The sequence below is a fragment of the Rhyacophila brunnea genome, unplaced genomic scaffold, assembly GCF_057557595.1.
Source record: "Rhyacophila brunnea isolate RB1 unplaced genomic scaffold, BYU_Rbru_1.0 scaffold_19, whole genome shotgun sequence".
NCBI lineage: Eukaryota > Metazoa > Arthropoda > Insecta > Trichoptera > Rhyacophilidae > Rhyacophila > Rhyacophila brunnea.
In genome coordinates, this window is record NW_028232848.1 from 3253505 (window position 1) to 3275874 (window position 22370).

Genomic DNA, 22370 nt, shown 5'->3' on the forward strand with positions numbered 1-22370 from the left:
ATACCCACGAATTTCATGTCACTTGGCATTCACCACAGTAAATAATATGAAATTATCCTTGTTTCAGGTCGGTCATGAGAGATCTCGCCCTTCCGCTGATTGTTCCCTACTACGATCACGTTATTATTACTACGATTATCATCACAACGATCCTACTCCAGCTGAGAACGACAGGTAAAACCTTCATCTTAATATATTATATTTAGTGATATGCGCATCTATTCTAAACACAAGACTGCTATCGGCAGCTATCGAGGGTAGTTTTTCATATTTTTGTATCATATTAAGTATTAGCACTAATAATCATTACTGTAACAATTACAATAAGTTTATTTATTTATTTATTTATTTAAGAAAACAAAATATTGTGGACATAACAAATTTAAATTTAAGACGTACACAACATGAGATTTTCATTATAACAAATATTACCCTCACAAAAGAGAATAAGAGAATATAGAAAATAATAATAATAATCATAATAATAATAACAAAAAAAAATGAAAACATTGGTACTTATTTCAGTACAATTTAATACAGAAAAATAAAATTTTGAAAACAAAAAACATACAATTTATACAGAAAAATAAAGTTTCAAAAACAAAATGCAAAGTACATCGTTGAAAATGTTTATGCTTTAGGGAGCGCATTTACTAATCTTGCACCCCTCGCTAATGGTGCATGATAGGCTTGACACGAGGAAACGGTTCCGATCCAGAATAAATCATGGCTGCGACCATGTAGGTATTTGACAGGCACATGTAAATTCAAATTCATTAGGACACCAGGATTGGAAGCCATCCCTCGCGATAACAGGCGATAACGGCGATTCAAGAGAGTAAAAGTAAGCATGCCTTATAGAAAGGCAGTCAGAAAAAAATCATTTGACAAACTATCGAAAAATGTCTTAAAATAAAGACATTGAAGGAATTTATTCTGGACGCGTTCTAAAATAAGCTTATAGGAAACCTCATAAGGACACCAGATAATCGACCCATATTCAAGGATGCTAAGCAAAAATGAGCGGTAGAGTAGTTAGTTTTAATTGTTACAATAAGTACTGTTTCAACAGCACCTCTCTTGGCTATGCTAAATTTTAGAGAGAGATAGACAGTTTTGACTGTTTAGACGGCTAACTTATTGTAACAATTATAACACTTCAATACAAAGATGATAGACTACCTTCGTTAACCACCGATAGCGGCCGATAGTAGTCTTGTGTATAGAATACATGCGATGGATGGGTTTTGGGAGGATTTATTTACACCTAAATTAAAACCACGTATTCGGGGTAATTAAATATTATGTATGTTTGGCTTTTCACACAAGATATAAGACATATATATATATATATCAATTGATGTAACAAAGCTTTGGCGGTTTCAAGGACTACTTCCCAACTATCTACCCTCTATTCATTACAGCCATGCGGAGTCAAGCAACGGAACTTTAATCTTCACTGTGCCATGATTCCTGGAATTATTTCTATTGTGCATCCCGGTGTAGCATTGCTTGATCGTCTCATTTAACTCATTCACCGCAGAACATTTAATTACTATTTAATTACCACATTTAAATAACATGATAATTATATCTAATGATGGCCATCTAAAGCCAACACAACAGCTGTGCCGTCAGCGCTGTAAGGATATATTATTATGCAGGAGTTCTTTTCTTCGTAACTCTGTCGATTAAAGGATTATTGATGGAGGATTTAGGCATTTATTGCGTTACCAGTTTATGATAAGTGCAAAACCAAAGACGGCGAAGAAAGCTCTCTATATTGATGGGGCCTAAAAATAATAATATGTAAATGAGACAAAAAAGGACCTCTGGGATATCTAATTTACATATAAACTCTGAAATGAGAGAGCGCCTTTATATTTATTTGCATACCAACAAAAATGACACGTCAAATTGGAACTTGCTTCGGCAATTTTTATTTAGAAGAATTTGACCCTTTTATTTTTCTATCTGGGGTGCACAGATATGTATATGCCTAACATAGCCGAGTGGAGGATTATAATTCAATAGCCTGGTTTTTATACACTCCGAGAAAATGTCGTCTACCCCTCCCCAATAGGATATCTCTCCTGTGCCGTGAAACTCCGATTTTTAAGATGTTTCTATTCAAGCAGTTGAGCCTTCTCAACTTGGTATTTCCAATTTCTCTTTTACTCTACTTTCTTTGTTATTAAAATTTTTGGCTACTTCATTTCCTCCATTCTTGCGACATGCCTCACCCATCTTGGCAAAATATACCCTTCTTTAACATCATTAACAGGTGATCAACTGTTTGTACTCGTTCTTCGGATGTCATTTTCATGAATGGCTGCTTTTTATTCAACACCTTTCGTGATATGAACGTATTGTGATATAATATTAATGTGATATTTTATAATGTTGCAGGTGTGGGCCGGTTTGGTGGCTCGTGGTCGGAGGGAGAGAGGTTGGGGCGCTCCGCGCGAGCCCGCCCGCCGCCCTCCATCGCCGGACCGCCCCCCCGTTGTTAGCAGGTCAACACCACACCATATCTACCAACTTATCCTTTACTACATATTGTAACCATAGCATTATATTATCGATGTTCTGAACATTTTAGAGACAATCTACAGAACTACAAATCTTACCTCGTTCATCCTCCCGTCCCTTACATTTTTACGGCATTATGAAATCGTAGCCATGATACGTCGGTTGTAGCCGACACGTTACGTTGTAGCGAAATATTTACAAGTACACCGATGACAAAGTTGAATAAATCAGCTTTAAAATTAAATATCATCCTTGATCTGTTACATCCTCCGATGCAACGGAATTTCAATTCAAGAAACTGCGTTACGAAGGTAGACTTTCAATTCTTTAATTGAGTCTGAATAATTTGATTAAATATTTAAATAAGATGTGTCTATCCGAGCGGTAGCATGTCGGCTTATAAAGTCGTGGGTCTCGGGTTCGAATCCCGGGTCTGACAAAATCACACATAGTTTTCTCAATGTGTGTTTAGAACCAGATTATGTACCCAATGGCTTGAGCAAGTGACTGACATTCATTTCTTTTCAAAACAAAAAAATCTGTTAGGAAACCTGTAGAGGTTTTTTATATAATAGACCATAGACAATCACGCAACGAAAACACAGTTGTCATTGAGCCTTCCTATAATGTAGTCGACACTGTTCCGTGTCTCTCACCATATCTAAATTCCAAAGTATAATTCAAACATTTCTACTCAAATTAAAATCAATACGACAGTCATTTCTTAGTGCCAAACTTTATTACTATAAAATAAAACCAAGAAAATACCAACTCGTATATTATTCATCACTGCCCGAACATATATTAGGCCATGATCCACATCGGATTGTAGAGCCAATTAAAAAAAACACATCATAGGTGGTTTGTCATCAACGAATTTGTTATAGCTCTTATGTGATACAATAAATTCCATTGGCAACATGTAATTCCTTATATATTGCCATCATTATCAATTGAGACTGTTTAGAGACGGAGTGTGTAACTCCATTAACAATTGCCAGAAGTGACTAATCGACCATGAAAGTGTGTTTTCAGCTTCCACAGTAAAATAAACTTGTTTCTACCTTTCCTTGTTGTAACCTGATATATCTGCTTAACACTAGAGCCATTCTGCTTTATAAATGAATCGAGAACACAACATGGATATTCAATAAACCCTTTCAAATTGTTTCATCTCTACCTTCAGTCTGATTCACATTTTGTCACATTTATCTACTGTTTTTATAAAACTTATTTTTCAATTTCAATAGCAAGAAATCTAATTTCTCAATTTATATATAGTGTGCGCAGCTAATTTTCTTTCTCGTTCGCAAACACCTGTGGCTACATTGAAAAACAGGTTGTTCACCTCTGGTTTAGAGGTATGCCACTATTACACGAGTCAATACGGCCATAAACCTTGTCATTCTGTCAAATTTTGAAATGGAAGAAGATTGAATTTACCAATATGTCTTCTTTACTGAATTTTATTTGGACTTTGTTTAAAATATAGCTGGTATTGTTATAATATAATGTTATCATCAATTATTCAGTATAAAAGAAGTGAAGTGAAGTGCTCAGGATCAAATATATTGAGGCTCTAATTCCAAAAAGCGATAAGTCCACATTTGGTCAAAATCGAGAAAAAAATATGCACGTATTCTTTGTATAATTTTACACAATATGTATTGATCTATAAATTCCAAAACGCGACAAAACCCTACGAAAAAAATATTTTAAATCTCGATTTATTACAAAGAGCGCCAAGTCCGTTTTTCATATTATTTAAAGCTTGGTTGATTTCGTGCGTGTTTAAGTCAACCAATAAGGGAATGTTCAATATTGAAAAGGGCGTCTCCCATGCTGTAGCATCTGGTAAACTTATGACAGTGCCACGGAAATATGTGCCTTATGCGGGATAAATTAAAAAGTGAAGTACAAGTAGCGCTAAGTCCAATTTTATTTTGCCTATATTTATTGCATTTAAGAGTTTATCGGCTGAAACAAATTGCCATTTGGTTCTAATTTCGACATAGAATACAACGGAAAAAATAATCTCGCGTTAAAACAAATAATTGAAGCTTGAAACATAAAAACGTTGTTTCCCGCAAATATCGAATTGTGGACTTGTCGCTTTTTGTAATTAGACGCCTCAATTAAGAAGCGTTTTCACGTCACTACATATTTACATGTGAAAAAGGATTTAAGTATGTTATAACTGTTTTGTGTGAAAAGTAATCCGCTTGGATTACTCTCCATGAAAAGCTGTTATTTTACCAGCAACATATTAAATTTGTACGTTTTGGCCTGACTTGTCTTCTGTCAAACATTAAAAACATAAATAATTATCGGTAGTAGTAATAGATCATTTGAGAACAAGAAGTCAGTTATATATAGAACATACACAATTTGAAAACATCTCATGCATATACCTACATATATACCCAAAAAAAAAACTTTTTTTTAGAAAACAATATGACATCCGACGGGATTTACACCTGTAACTGCTGGATTCGCGTCGGTGTGCTTTTCCAATTAAGCTACAGGCATCCTACATAATTACAACAAATTTAACTAGTAGGTCTTACTTGAAATATTTATCAAGTTCAAGTATCATCGGATGTCATATTTTTTTCTAAAAAAATATAGTTTGTAGTGGGTATATGCATGACGCCCACAATGGCCGAACGGCTTAAGCGTCGGATTATAATGTTGTGGATGCCAGGTTTGGACAAGATAGGTTGAGCAAGTGGCTAACATCCATTTCTTGTAAAAACAAAAATCTGTTAAGGTTATTATACTTCAGTTGAGGCACGGTCTAAAAAATTGTGGCTAGGCGATGCGCGGATTGTGCAAATGACGCGTGCCGAATGAAATATAATTTGTCATAAAAATCCAACATGCGTCCATTTAATGTTATTTTTATTGTTATATTACTAATAATAATTATAACATTGACATGTTTTCTTTTTTAAGTACACACGTAAAATTTTTTAGTCATTTTTACACGGTTTAAAAATATTTTCATCCGACGCCATGACAAAACAAATCGACGTGCGCACACCTCGACTATCAGTCTCCCATTGGCGAGTACAGGCGACGAGTGAGAAATTTCATCGCACCTGCTGTTGAAAATTATTTGCCGTTTCACTGAAGTACGCTCTTAATATAAACTTCCATGTTGTGGAGGCCCATATAATCCAATTAGGTTCGGACATGGTCAAAAGAAGAAAAAAAGAATATGCATGAGATGTTTTTAAATTATGTATGTTCAATATAATATAGAATGTTACATTCTCAAATCTTTCATTGAATTAAAAAAAACAGTTTATTAAGTTGTATATAGATTTGACAATCGTATATTTCGTTATGTAAGTCGATTTACTAAACTTTGTAACAGGTGTACTTGTATTCGTAAAATCCTAAGGTCCTCAATTTTTTTTTTTTTTTAATATCCGTAATACCAAATTTAATATATACATTGTTCTCATGACCAACACCGACTTTGTAAAATATGGCTAATATTATTATAAATTACCTATGGTAAGAGTTAGTAATGATTTTACGAAGAGTCAACGACGTGTGACTTCTTATAGGTAGTTGGTCCCTTGTAGCTTAAATGTCAGGGTGCCCTTTCATTTTGCGACCCTTCCTTCATATTGTTTGTTACACATTTGATTCTACGGTACACGTAGAATACTGTTTTTACATCAAATGGACATTTTGTAAATTAATTTGAATTACTTTCTTATGTAGAAACAAAAAATATTATTAAAACTATCCCGTTTTAATCGAGACAATGTATTAGAAAAAGGCAATTAAACTTCAGTTCAATCAAGGTTTATAAAAGACAAATTCAATACGCATATTATATATATATATATATTATATAATAATTAAGGTCTGGCCACACTGTGGTAATAACAATGGCTATATCGAATCTGTCATAAGTTATCTTTTATATTTTATTAAATTTTTTTATGGTTCCTTAAAAAGTTATTTAAATTCTAATACTTACCGAACCGTAACATGAAATACAAATTATTTAAATTATTGTAACGCCCACGGTTGCCGCGCGGCTTAAGTGTTTGTCCCAGGTTCGAAACCTGGGTCTGGCAAGTACACATTGTTTTTCAATTTGTGTGTGTCAGGGTATGGACCTAATAGGTTGAGCAAGTGGCTAACATCCATTTTTCGTAAAAAACAAAATCTGTCAATACAAACCTCTACTCTGTGCTGTGGGGAACAGAATTTTACTGTATCGTCTTTCCTGCTTAGATTACCAATTAGTTGCAGTATTTGCAGAACTATTTGCCGCTACTTATAAGATAAGACGCGTTGCACTCGCCGTATTGGCAAAATTGCAACGTCTCTTCAAACGCTATGTATCATGCAACGAAGGTGAAAGAAGACACAGTTACTTTGTATCATTGATGTTCCATCCCTGAATAATGTGACGATGTCCATATTCATATTCCATTTCCATAATTCAACACAGTGTGGTTAGGCCATGTCTCAATATTATGTATTCCTAATCTAACTTAACCTAACCGTACCTAATCTAAATTAACCTGTCCTATTCTTATCTACCCTCCTGACCTCAGTGGCGAAGAACTAGCTATATTTATACAATATAATATTAGTTACGATTGCAGACCTAATAATTTCATATTGTTAAAAGGTGTCTCTAGTTTCTGATATTGCGAGTTCATCACGTACAGATGGAGTAATTAATCAATTCATACTATTCTTGGCATATATTAAGAAAATTATTGACATATTAATTATTCATAAAGACAACGTTAACCTTAATTAATCGTCTTTGCCACAGTCTAACCTAATCTAATTTAACCCGACCTAACAAAATCCAATTAAAATTAACCTAATCTAGTATAATGTTTACCTAACCTTACCTAACCTCAAAAAATATCTCTGTTTTTTTGTTTCTTGTTGTGCAATATTAATGATGCAGTGAGTTTGCAACGCAGGCTATCTGCTCGTCCTGATTCCAGTAGACAATGTCCGAGGATTTAGACTCGATAAGCGAGGAAGAACGATGCTTGTTCCGACCCTTCACCCGAGAGTCATTGGCCGCCATTGACGTACGAATTGCCGATGAAGATGCCAAACAGAAAGAACTCGAAAAGAAAAGAGCTGAGGGAGAGGTATGTACCGCTTCACTTTTCACTCCATTAGACGTATCGGACATCATGAATACGTGTCACAGGGATTAAAAAAAAATATTATCAAAAGCTGTTAACATTAGGAATATTAATTATTTCATGAATAAATGAGCTACTCGAAAGACAAACGACGTAAGCTACAATTTATACTTTTTGAGTACTACTTACTCAGAATTGAAATGACTACACAATATTATACACTTGATAATGTTCTTGTGTGAGAATGAAACACATATTTTGCGATAAACAAAGTCATGGAGTGCTTTCACTGTATATTTTTAATACTCCTTGGCTTACGTTACATCACATTATGGGAGGAATAAATAAGTTTTTTTTTTAATAATTTTATTAAAAATAAAAATGGGAACCTGCTGTTGACATCTTGCTTTAGTTACTTACGCAATGTTATGTAATATTTTATGTGATTATTCAGATGAATAATAATGATGGTTTATTTTTAACTTCATAATACATTCTTTTAACACAAATACAAGGCATATTTATGATGGTGCGACTCTGTCGAATAGGTCTCAGAGCACAAGTGTGAAGCTTGAAATTTAATCATTAGCCTGTTTGACCTGACCATGACGTGTTTTTAAATTTTTGTATAAAAAGACTTCTATCTTTGTAGAAGAAGATTTTTATTCGTCATCATTGATTATTACATAAGAGGTCGTCCATTATAATATCAAGTCCTAAGGTAGGGAGGGGGTCTGATGTAATCTGATGAAGGGGTTAGAGGGGGGGGGGGGATTTGTAGAAAATTTAAAGTCACAATTCCATCATTATTGGTAGGTAATGTAAATTGGGGGGGGGAATAAAAAATGTGACCTAATTTCATTGATATACTACTGGATGAATCATATGCTTCTTAAAATGACGCCCGATTTTCAGCGACTCGGCCAGTGTTAAAACTTACTGAGTAAGCCCGGTCTAGCTTGCATCTTACTCTAACTAATAGTCAGCGCATGACGACTTGCTCTGTCTGTTTTGCGTTGCAGCCACCCTTAGGTTCACTATTCCAAGAACGCAAATTTAGTTTTACAGCCAGGGCAATACGGGTGAAATTCGGGAATCCATGTTAACGGTCTTAACGCATTATACCTACAAGGAAATATTATAAGACGATATTCGTTATATCTTTTGTGGTACATTTTTAAAATGACACTTGTATGGGAGCTGCTCATCTAGTAGTATATCAATGCCTAATTTAGACAGGGGGGGTAAAAAAAAATGTAACTAATTTGTTACATTGTTGATACAAAAATACTGAAAACCGTGTGACGTCATTTATGGACGACCCCTAAAGTATATACTTACAAGATATTATCAATGACATTGTAATTTAGCATAGTTTATGGTTTCAGATCATTCTAAAAATTGAATATATTGAATATTGTATAATAATACTGATGTTGCCAGCTTGAGAAAATATAAATTTTTCAATCCCTTTTCATTATTATACACGTAATGAATAAATCACTATTTTTTATATAATAAACACATAATATACTTACATAAATTATTAAGTTCATCAAAGATACATCGTTGGGAAATAAAACTTATAAAACGATTTATTTATAGTGGCAATACCAAATTTAATTGTTTTTGTCTGTCTGCTGTCATTGACCATTGTACAGTCCTACAAACTAATATCTAAAGAATGATCAGAAATGGAACAACGAACTACCATATGGACGCCATTTTGAAAGCGTCATTCGAATGTCAGATTCTGTCCAGTTGCGAGTCTTGATTGGGTAGTTTTCGACTGTGCCTCCCCCATCCATTCTTTAAATAAGTTTGTAGGTCTGTATATAATTATTATAATTTTATTGAACATAATAAGCAATTTAAATATGTTATAATTGAATTTAATAATATGTAAGGCATATTAACAAAGAATTTTATAGTAATTAATATTTTTAATTATGTTATTCAAATAAAAATTGTTTTTCTTTATAATATGGAATTATTCCGATGCCATCTATATTTATAAATAGATATTAATGGTTTTGTTTTCCAACACGTATCTTTCCACGGAGATATTATACAGAATATTCCATGTTTGTTAAATAAAACCGCAATTCGATCACAGTGCAAAATTTGTAAGAAAAATACACATGAAAAATTGGCACACCTCTTTGACATTTTGTAGAATCAAGTGTCACCATTCTTGCAACTTGACAATTTTATATTCACCAATCGGAATGAAGCACAGAGTTTCAAACATGCAATATGTAAAAAAAAAACAAAACTCATTTGTGATGTATGTAAATATACACGAAAAACACACTCATACTAAATTACATGATGATATATTATTTTTGTGAAGACAAGTTTAAAATTGTGTTCATAGATGACTCACGTTTTATTTAAAACGATTTTATACTGCTCTTTACGATCAGATCATTTGGTAAGAGCATTATAAACCGACTGAAGACATTGATATAATATAATAATATAAACAATTACTGTTAACTTTGTTTATTCTATCAATTAAGCATAATTATCTACACAAACTCAAGGTATTATATATTTCATACTTCATCTTTCTCAAGTTATTATTTTGTTGTTCCAACAATAGTTCGCTTATTACTTTTTAACCATTTTATTTTCAATTCCAGCAATTTATTATTATTATTATTATTATTGACCTTCTTTCAATATTGTTCTGTATGTAGAAATCCTCATTCTATCTCTCTCTATATTTTATGTAAACCTCTTTCATATTTTCACAATTTGCAGACCGGTTTTGGGCGGAAGAAAAAAAAAAAAGAAGTAAGGAACCACGTTGCCCCAACTATCCTATATTATCTCTTCCAGTTCGTTTTTTTTAATTAGATATGTAATGAGACCGTCCAAATAATTCAAACTAGTTATCGCCAATTAATAATTGACAAAAAAAAAAATAACATTCAAAAACATGCTTGAAAAATACAAGACGTCTTGTTAAATTTATTTTTAGTTTTCGATAGAAAACGTTAACCCGATTGGTTTTAACTTGTTTTTTTTAAATCTTTAATACCGTTATGTTTAAAACATAATCGAGTATACTGATTTTTTCTTATTATAAACGTTGATTTGGATTATAAAATCTAATTCAATAATTAGCGATAACTTTGTTTAAAAAAAATATATTACATTTAATTCTGCCCCATTGCATTTTTAGTAAGTATACACGCTTTTCAGCCAATTAAGCTAAGAAAGTTTCGCTGCTGTTAAATAAATTTTATAATTAAAATAAATAAATTTGTTAATAATCAATTTGTTAACATTTTATTCTGTAACATTTTTATAAGTGAGTGTCGTAACTGTTCCTCCAAACACAGCTAAACTTACAGGAATGGCGAGAGGCATTGAAGCTTTTAAATTCGATTTAGTTTGCAGCCTTGCTCTGTTGACGATGGTATATTATTATATTTATAAATGCGTAGAATTTACTCTTCAACCAAACCTTATGACGATAGAATGTATTGATAGTCGATCTCTATTGCAAGTGGATTGTTACGAGATTTTCACTTGAATCTTAGTTATTTGGGAGTCATGCTCAAAATGGAATGATGGATGTATCATTACTTAGAAGTATATCACCCATAATGGAAACAATCGATTTATCCATGGCATCATGATCATATTTGCAGTGAAATTAAATAAAAACATAAATAAGTATATGAAGGGTTTAAATAGTTAACATTCTTCAGGTCTACTAGTTAAAATAATAATCTTTCAATTGTGTATAGGTCCTTTTAAACGTCAGTTCTGTTGTCCGTTCAGTTGAGGTTTCCGTTTTGGTCCATTCAGTTTTGAAACGGTGGTATGTTTAGACAATCAGTTGTCTGTTCAGTCGAGGTTTCACTTGCCATTTCAGCTCGGAATCGTCGTTAAATGAATATTATTTTGATAATTACTTTCTAAACATATTGGTTGGTGTAAATGCAGTACCTATATTTGAAGAAATAATAAGATTTCAATCAAAATAAGAAAAGTAGTATTAAAAATATGGCAACATACACGTCAATTTAACTGGAAACTCTAAAAACGTATACGAAAACTGATAGAAAATCCATCCTGTCTCCTCTCCGATTCGGTTTCAGTCGGCCGCTTCCGTTTTGCATTTACACGTCAGTTTAACGAACAGCTCGACGGCAATGGAGACTGATTTTAGATTCAGAGATTTAACTAACAACTTTGAATCGGGCCTGTACCTGATAAAGACCTGATTTTTGAGACAATATATTATAATCTAGACCGCCATTTATGATTACATTTTTACCGGCGAACCGATGAAAAATTAACATAGTGCATCAGTAATGCATTCCTTTTGTGTATCACCGGGGTTACGCGTACTAAACTCTTAGAAACAATCATCGAGAAAAATTAAAATGAGGGCATTAATGGACATAGTATAAAGATTCCTTTTTTAGAATAAAACATACTACGTTAGGCTACCTTGAATCACGGATTTAACTGAAAAAGACCCTGATTTTTAAGCCCTTTGGGTAAAATTGTTTTATAGTGCAGGGAGTGGATGTAACAATTAATACATAATCGTGGGGTTACTGCCAAAAGTCTCTAAATCAGTTATGGAGTAATTGCAAATTGAAAGTTTGACATATGTACCCAATAAAATTAGTCATAATGCTAATTTCTTTGTGTTTTTTTTAAACAGACATATTTATGTATAGACACATAATCCGTTGTTAATTCTAAATACCTAAATTATCGACTTAACAACTTTTGGCAGCAACCCCACAGCAATCAGGTTAAAGAAATGATTATGTAACTTTATTATCTACCTATGCCACTGTCATTGATTGTCACTTATAACAAAGTTTATTAAATAATGATATTCTTGGAATTTATCTACAATATGAAATGTCTTTTATACTATCAACAGATAATTTTAACTTGTGAAACAATTATTTTCCTCCATGACTCACTTGGGCACTTTTCCAATAAATCTTAATTTGTATTTATGGTTTTAAATAAGCACTATTTAATAACAATGGCTATATCGAATCTGTCATAAGTTATCTTTTATATTTTATTAAATTTTTTTATGGTTCCTTAAAAAGTTATTTAAATTCTAAATCTTACCGAACCGTAACATGAAATACAAATTATTTAAATTATTGTAACGCCCACGGTTGCCGCGCGGCTTAAGTGTTTGACTATAACGCCGTGGGTCCCAGGTTCGAATCCTGGGTCTGGCAAGTACACATTGTTTTTCAATTTGTGTGTGTCAGGGTATGGACCTAATAGGTTGAGCAAGTGGCTGACATCCATTTCTCGTAAAAAACAAAATCTGTCAATACAAACCTCTACTCTGTGGAGGCCCATATGATTCTATTAGGATCAGACATGGTCGAAAGAAAAAAGAAGAATGTCTCAGACAGAATTTATTTCATTGTTTACAATATGAAACCTTTTAATAAACTATTTGCCTCAATGTATATATAAATGACGGTTGCAAAAGTAACTGAAAAAAGCGTATTCATAATATACAGAAAATTTTCCCTGAAAAAACATTCATAATATAAATTAAATCGTATTAATATCTCATATCTTCTTGATAATCAATGATAGAAATAACTGTTTTTGGTTTCCCTAAAATCTTTTTTAAGAATAACATGTACCTACATAAGTAATCTTTCTTTGTTTCACAAATAAATCGGTACCGTGATGGCAGACGGTTATAACTGCTGTTTTTTTCACTTTTTTAGTTTTATTCCATAATATGTTCCAAACTGTACATTCTTTGATGTGGAAAAATATTAGAGTTGCAACTTTATTGGTCACAAAGTTACGTTAAAAGATATCTGCATCTGGCAACTGTGAAAAAAGTTGATATAGCAAAAAGATATACCTGCTTAAAATGCAAGATAAATAATTGTGTTGGGATGTTAATTCCGCTTATTTTGATATAAAATGCTTCAAAATATCTTATAAACTAACACTTGTCAGACTGATTTTAAAACTTTGTTTTTCTTCTCCTGTAAAATTAAAACCGTTCGCCATCACAGTACCGAAATACAGCATTGAAATAAAAACATTATAGATTCGGTTAGGAATCTAATTTACTTACGAAAGTGTCCTTCGGTTTAGTCATTATAAGTAAATTAATAACAAAATAATAACCGTAATTCTACCAACCAATAGAATGATAAGAAAAATATCCATACAAATATTATTTATAAATAAAATTAAGTCAGCGTATATTATTAAAGATATCCTACGAATACCTTTCATAGCAGAGCCTAACAAACAAGTTCATATAACGTATATTAATTTATTTAGATTATTAGGAATCCCTAAACATTTGAAGTCTTCTATTGATAGATTTCATTCCCCACCTCCTTAGAATATATCTTATAGACTGTTGGCAACGTTGCGGTGATGGAGAATAAAAAACATATAAACATTAATGCATGGAACAGAATTTACTAAAACTTTTTGTTGTCTTATAAAACCCTAAACAATTACTGCATACACGATGCAGTATCAGATTTATTTACAATAAATACGGTACTTTTGTATTAACGAAACTATCATACATTGTGAGAATATTGTTAAGTTGGCAATCCTTATTATCGCTGCACTTTCAAAACGATTACTACTTATCCTACCTTATTATATATTAATGAAATGCTTTATGTTAGGTTATGTCATATTTTATTTATAGACTGCCAACATTGCAGTGAATAAAATACTTTTGCATTGGCAATTCAGTAACAACTTTATTTAGAAAATTATTACATGACAAGGTTCTGTTTATGGAGTGGTCTATGTTAGATCAATTTATGTTATGTTATATAACCAGCTTTGTATTGCCAACTATATAATGTGTACGAAACTTTTTAGTCGGCGATAACATAAGATATAAAACTATTAGGTTACGTAACCTAATGCATGTAGTTTGTTTGGACTCTTGTAACTTAGGTTTGTTAAGGGTCTTATTTAAAATAATAATATATGTTTAAGTCCACTTTCACATTGGGCCAAGCATCATGAATGCACCCTTTGATGTATGTAAACACACCGACACTGCGTTGAAGTATAACAAATCTGGCGGCCAAGGACCACACTTTGTGTATGATGCTCTTTACACAACGGTGACCGCGTACATTTATTTGCCTCGCTTGGCCCAATGTGAAGAGGGAGCATTAGAATTGCCAATATGTAACTAACACTTATAAATTAACACAGATAAATATGAATTTAAAAAACAGAGTGGAGGTTACATTAACGGACTAGTTTCACAAAGAAGCCAATCGCTGAACATATGGGATCTATCCGATACTCTGGATCAAATACACAATGAAAAAACAACATGTAACTTTATCATATGTGGAATTAGAACCTGAATCTACAGTTTCAGAAATGGACACTACTCCGTTGTGGAGATTATATTCATGACATTTTATAGGAATGTTAGGTTAGGTTGCGACAAGTTATAGTATTAATTTAGGATTGCCAACTTTACAGTGCTGCGTGTTCGGTAGTGCCGTCAAAATAAAAGTAATAAAAAAAAAAGAAAACACATTTCTCACAACCATAAGTTCAATATTCAACATTGATTCAATTCACCATCAACATCATTTCATTTTCATTCAAACTGCACATAGATAAGTATGTAGTACATACGAATAGTAGATTTAGTAAAGATATTACGAGAAAGTATGTTAATGAGTGCACGATCACATAGTTTTGATATTATATTATTCATTCGACTCGGTGGTAGGTATGTACCGTTTGATTTTTGCATTTTCTGGACACTGCCATCTAGCATCTACCATCCTTTCCTGTCTTGGTCAATAATTATTTAAATGTGCATAGATTTCAATAATACATTGTATTTTCATTTACTATGCACCCATGATAGTTTATATTTACTATGCAAGGATAATCTATTATTACATTTTAGGATAATTTTTCTTTTGATAATGATAGTAATTTAATTAATATACACTTACAAGTTATGGATAAATTATAATTACTAACTATTTGGTACAGTTCGGTTATGAGGAATACAGCGGGGAACACATTTTGAAAATACCCGATATACTGGATTATTTGTTAGGTTAACCTAACCAAACCTAACCTAACCAAACCTAACCTAACCTAACCTAAACTAACCTAACCTAAACTAACCCAAACCAACAAATAATCCAGTATATCGGGTATTTTCAAAATGTGTTTTCCGCTGTATTCCTCATAACCGAACTGTACCAACTATTTTTGTCGTAAAACTAAATTACTACCACCCTTTTATTAATTGGTTCCACGTTACTATACAACCACAAACATTGTATAAAAAGAAAAAACAAATTATCAATAATTCGAATTTCAAATTATGAGAATAAATTGTTGGCATTCATGCCAAGATTAATAATTTTAAATACGTATTGGTTTTTTATTTTAATATTGAACAATAGTTATTATGTATATGCGTACATAGAATTTATACATAAATTGAAAACAGATTTTTTACTTACATTGAAATTAGAAGTAACTTAAAATTGTAGTTAAATTTAAAATAATGGAAAATAGGTGTATCTGTTTGAATTTAATACATATATTTTAGAAGAAAAGAAAATACATTTGTTACCCAATATATTATGAAAAAACAATATTATTCTAGATTTTAAAACTAGTTTATTTGTGATAATAATAAAAAATATTCTGAGGCCTTATTGCATAGCAAATTAATTCTAAGCTTTTCAAATGTATTAAGCACATATTTTGATAATACGCAAATCACCGCAGTTTCTTAATTTCAAGATCTCAGCGTCCCAATTGGTTCTTGCATAAAACGATAATTATTATATTCAGTTACGGTAAGCGATACTATAAAATAATCATCTTCTCGATGGTACAATTGAATTAATTGAATCGTTGAATCGAATTATGACCATTATAAAAAATCCAAATCGACTAAAAATATTGTGTTTGCACCTGCAGCTTGTATTAACTATTTTATATTATTTTTGTATGACGTTTTACTTTTTATTTCAATCTTTTGTTGGAATTCACAGATTTGAAAGATACCTTCAATTTTAACATAATACAACATTGCATATTATAAAAATATCTTTGACCTTCAATATTGAATTGACATCTATATTGATAAATGTATAAGAATATAAGCTATACTATTGGAATCCCTTTGCACAGATTTGTAAACATTGTACAAAATTTAACACAATATATTATTCAATATTAATATTAAGTTATTAACAGCATGCAACATTTGAACATGATATGTCAAAATTATGGATCCATAGAAATCTATGCACAGACACAAAAAATAAATGTACTCAAATATAAAAAAAATATATGACAAAACTATGAATTCCGACATAATAAAACATATTCTAATGCAATGACGCTTTTTCGCTAAGCCGGTTTGAAATTGAAACATATTTTAACACAATTATTTGGTTTGAACCCTGTTTATTGATCCATAACATAGTTGAGATTTCAACAAAAATATGTGTGACGCAATATTTGAGAAACCTCACCTAGGAGATGTTTGAATAACTGTGGTTTTTACTAAACAAAAACATTACGAGAATTACATAATTATATTAGAAGATTTTGTTAGTTTAATTATCTACAGATTAGAAACATGTCAGTATTTTCCGTTTGTATTACATTAAACAAAACACATTTTATATATTTTAAATTTAATTGTTTGATTACAGAAAAATAATTAATAAAAATTCTTTCAATAGATGTCAGTAATACAATAATAAATAGTGAATATCTCTATTGTCTGTTTACAATCTATGGTTCTATAATTATTACTGTCACAAAAATGATACAAATATTTTAATCTATGTTATAAAACTGTCATATCATGGTTCCTAAGACAAAGGGGAGTAAGAGGCAATTTACAACTTTACAAGAAAGCAAAATGAACAATAATTTTATTAGTATCATCAATATATACAACATACAATATCACGGCCTACATGAAAACAATTTGTTCTGACATCCTCTTTGAGAAGCTGAAAATGTAAGTCTTGTGTGTGTCTCGGCACCCTGGGTGACTTCAAAGTTTTAACAATGCACGGTCACATTGATTAATTTATTTGCTTCAGTGACTGTGTTCTTCAGACGATACGTAATATATATTATATGTCTGCATACTGCTCTTCATTTATTGCAGACAGTGCAGGTTCACCCTGTCATTAACTAATTGGTATTTTAATCTCCATGCACTAACTAATGACACCGAAATGAAAAAATTTGAAAACCACTAATATATAACCCATAAATCGTTAAAATTGTCTCTTACACCTTTTTGGGGTAGCACCGTCGATGTGTTAACGTTTTATAACTATAATAAAATGTTAATGTTTTGTTTACTAATATATCGGTAGATTCTGGGTTACTGAATACTGATTGGTTGTAATCTGTAAACAAAAAATGTGTTTGAATGAATACGAATATTGATATTTGTAATGTGCCGTGTTATAGAAAGTGTGTGGAATGTTGCAGGTTCGGTATGAGGACGAGGACGAAGATGAAGGTCCGCAGCCGGACCCCACGCTGGAGCAAGGGGTACCGGTTCCCGTCCGCATGCAAGGGGGCTTCCCACCAGAGCTCGCCTCCACGCCTCTCGAAGACATCGATCCTTTTTATCACAATAAAAGGGTATGTACCGCGTCAACAATGACATAATACAGATATGAGTATATTTTCAAACAATATCATAAGATCTATAATAGTGATGTACTATTTGAACAAAGCAATTTATCAGTGTAATGATAAAGTATCTAAAATGCAACTCAGGGATTTTAGGTTTTTTGGCAAATATGCCGCAGATGCCCGCATGAGTTTTTATAACTTTCTTTTTAGACCAAACCCAACGTAACCTAACCTACCCCAACCTAATATAATCTTAGTGTGTGATAATGATGCATCGAAATGTATGAAAATTTCAAATTTAAATTAACAATATATAATTGTCTACATGGAATAAACTATTTTCGTAAAAAAAAAATATAAAAGCTCATGCTGGCATCTGCGGCATAATTACCTATTTTTTTAACTGTTTCGTCCAAAAGTAAAAATACAATATTTTTCAAATATTTCACGCGTATGCTCATTTTAATGGGGTTTATTGTCAAATTAAATTATGCATTAAAAAACGTTTTTAAAATTTACGGAACAGATTTGTTCAATTCTATTTAATGTGATTCCCAGCACATGTCTTGAAATCCATTAAAAATACAATTCGAAATCTAGGATAACGAACAAACTCTACGCAAAATAACAACCATTCCTGGTAATTATGAGGTTTGTAAGTTTTCCATTGTATGGAGACGATTTAAAATATTTTTAAGAACTATTATTAGACAGTCATAATATTATGAGTGTAAGAATCAGTTCACACTGTCATTCTACGCCGACATTCATTGGTGCAATCTGTTACGTGAATGAACTACATTATTTGTTTGAAGTTTCTTTTAACATAAGTAATTATTTTTTTAAATACTTAATTATATTAATTTGAAATATTTGTTCTGTTTCAGACGTTCGTAGTAGTTAGTAGAGGAAAGGACATCTTTAGGTTTTCGGCGACAGACGCAATGTGGATTCTGGATCCATTCAATCCGATCCGACGTGTTGCGATCTACATCTTAGTACATCCACTGTTTTCGCTCTTCATCATCACCACTATCCTAGTTAATTGTATTCTCATGATTATGCCAACCACACCAACTGTAGAAAGCACAGAGTGAGTACAATCGATTACCTGTTAATTTTTTTTTTTTACTGGCTTTAATTCAAGTGCTTTCCAACTGGTGTCCCATAGTAAAGTATTCAACTAGTCAACCACGATACAGTATTGAAGCTGCTATGCTATCAAATACTGACTTATTTGTCATATGAAATTCTAATTAATTAGATCACGCTGCACACTCTTTCTACCACTCATGGCTCTCGGTAATAATTTCTGCAGTCAGGGATTTAAAAAAACCATAATTCGAATTGAGGTTGTCTTCTTTCTGTAGTTTTGTGGATTCAGGCGTCAAGTGCTCTGTTTTGCAGGTCGCGTGGAACAGCTCCTCAACCGAAGGAAGCTTAGGTTTTTGTAGACTTCAAATAGCACATTATTTAGTCGTACAAATGATGTTACATGATAATAAAAATGCAGTCGCATATTATTATAAAGGATTTTGCATACAATCAATAATTTTATATCTGCAAAATGATTTACACAAAATTAATAATAAAGACCAATGATTTATATCATTACTGGTGATCATGAAACTACAGATGTCATGAACAATCTACTAACATGTGAAGTTGGAAAAATACTTTAATCTTTATAATGAGAATATGTCAATGTTCAATATGTGCTGAAATTGCAATGATTTTAACTGATTTTTAGCATTTAGCACTAGGAAATCTCTACGTCTAACGACAGATATATTTTGATTGGATTAATGTTTTACATTATCCACCAATGAGGTGTACAATTATTATTCTGTGGCAGTTTAAAGGTTGGGAAGCACTGTGTTTATGTAAAAAGCCATTGGTAATCATTTATTTAAGTCAAAAGGTTTATTATAAAATTGTCTTCCCACTTGAAACTGAAAACACGAATACTCATAAAATCAAACAATTATTAATTACTTTGGAGTGGATTTTATAGTTTTTATTAGAAAGTTTTTTTTACATAATATTTTAGATACTACATAATATGTATATATAAAACTAGTTATGTGAAATGTCCTGGAGATTATGATTATTTTTAGTTAAATCAGATTTAATATGAATTTAAATCGTTTAAAGCATAGCTGTTATGTATTTTGGTAATTATTATAAATGAATCTGATGTTCGTTATTGCTTGAATGTTAAATTTTATTTTGTGATCCCTTTTTGTCAATGACGATGTCGATTTTGAAATCGACACCGATGTCTATCTACCTTGTAATGTAAATAAGTTAATGATGTGACGGAATTTATTTTATCAATTTATTATTAATCGATCCGTTAATTAATTTTTATGTTAATCATTCTCATCACATGATATAGAACAATCCATTATTGTAAAATATGTCATTAATTATTTAACAACCTTATTTATTTTCTTACATACCTATTTACTTACCAACTTTGCATAAAACAAAATAATAACGTATTTCATTCCTATACCTAAGTATTAATGATTCAAATTATTTATTCTAGTTTTTATTTAGAAAATTATTGGTAATCGAATAGAATTGGTTGGATCTTAGTAAATAAAGAATAAATAAAATTTATCCTTCAAATAATACGTGACTTACGATTATTATAACGCAATATGTTATAAAAAAAGTTATTGCTGATAATTTCCTATGAATGTCAAGAATTCAATAACAAATAAAGTTAAATGTTCACATTTATTTAACGTAAAATTTATTTAGAAGGTTGGGGCATTAACTTTTTTTGCAATTTATTGGAGTGAAGTCTCACCGATAATTCTTTATCTAGCAAAGCACAATGTCGCTTCTAGTATTGATAAAGAATTCCTTTATAATATTAAAATAATAATTCAATTCATTTAATAACTATTAATTAACCCAATATGGGTTTAAATTAGGCGTCTGCCTTTATACAGAAATAATCGTTATTAATTATAAATAATACTATTTTTTCTACCATCCACTATATTATTGAAGATGGTAAAAGTTTCGTTACTTTTTTTAACCAATCGTTTTGTATGTGAAATTTTGTGGGTACCGAATGGTAAATTAATATTTTAACGGAATTCTGTACTATAGCTAGAGTCGACATGACCTAATTTCGGTGTTTTTAACGGGTACTGTTGAATTTTCCAGAGTTATATTTACTGGGATCTACACATTTGAGTCAACCGTAAAAGTGATGGCAAGAGGTTTTATTCTCCAGCCGTTCACTTATCTTAGAGACGCATGGAACTGGCTCGACTTCGTAGTGATAGCTTTAGCGTGAGTAGTAGAAACAATAGATAATAGAATAGTCTGTAGTGGAAATAGATATTAGATAATATTAGATATTAGATACCCCACTAAAGCTGCTCAAAAGTTATTTCAATTTTTATTATTTCTTTAACTCACAATGAACATAACTCGCTAATTAATTTCACAAATTAATTAATTTAACAATTTAATTCGTTTAACAATATCATTTGTTTAACAAATTAGTTAGTTTACAAAATTATTTGTTTAACAAATTAGTTAGTTTAAAACTTCATTAGTTGAATATGATGCTGTAGGGCAATAATAATGGTACTATTCGGTTATCCTGGATACAGCGGCAAACACGTTTTGAAAATAGCCGATATACTGGATTATTTGTTAGTATGACCTAACCTAAACCAACCCAAACTAACAAATAATCCAGTATATCGGCTATTTTAAAAATGTGTTTGCCGCTATATCCAGGATAACCGACTAGTACCATAATCATAAATACATAACACAAGCAGAATATAATTAATATTATGTATATCGATGGCCACGCAGCTTGAACCTCGGCCTATAACGTCGTGGATCCCAGGTTCGAATCCTGGGTCTGGCAAAAGTACACATATTGTTTTTCAATTTGTGTATGAGTCAGAGGAAAGACCTAATAGGTTGAGCAAGTGGCTGACATCCATTTCTCGTAAAAACAAAATCTGTTAATATAAACCTCCACTC

General features: G+C 31.6%; 1 protein-coding gene across 38 annotated transcripts in view; it reads left to right on the plus strand.

The window, feature by feature from the left end:
• Positions 1 to 22370, plus strand: part of para (sodium voltage-gated channel paralytic) — a 278569-nt gene that overhangs the window by 158656 nt on the left and 97543 nt on the right. For 24 of the 38 annotated variants that reach the window (XM_085946086.1, XM_085946084.1, XM_085946083.1 and 21 more), the window contains exons 3-9: positions 68 to 174; positions 2410 to 2516; positions 7500 to 7676; positions 10440 to 10472; positions 18198 to 18353; positions 19235 to 19440; positions 21531 to 21659. In XM_085946086.1, the coding sequence (XP_085802212.1) occupies positions 7530 to 7676; positions 10440 to 10472; positions 18198 to 18353; positions 19235 to 19440; positions 21531 to 21659 (671 nt within the window). In that variant the 5' untranslated portion in view covers positions 68 to 174; positions 2410 to 2516; positions 7500 to 7529. The remainder of the gene's footprint in view (positions 1 to 67; positions 175 to 2409; positions 2517 to 7499; positions 7677 to 10439; positions 10473 to 18197; positions 18354 to 19234; positions 19441 to 21530; positions 21660 to 22370) is intronic. The other 14 variants (XM_085946089.1, XM_085946101.1, XM_085946119.1 and 11 more) reach the window with 1 other exon arrangement.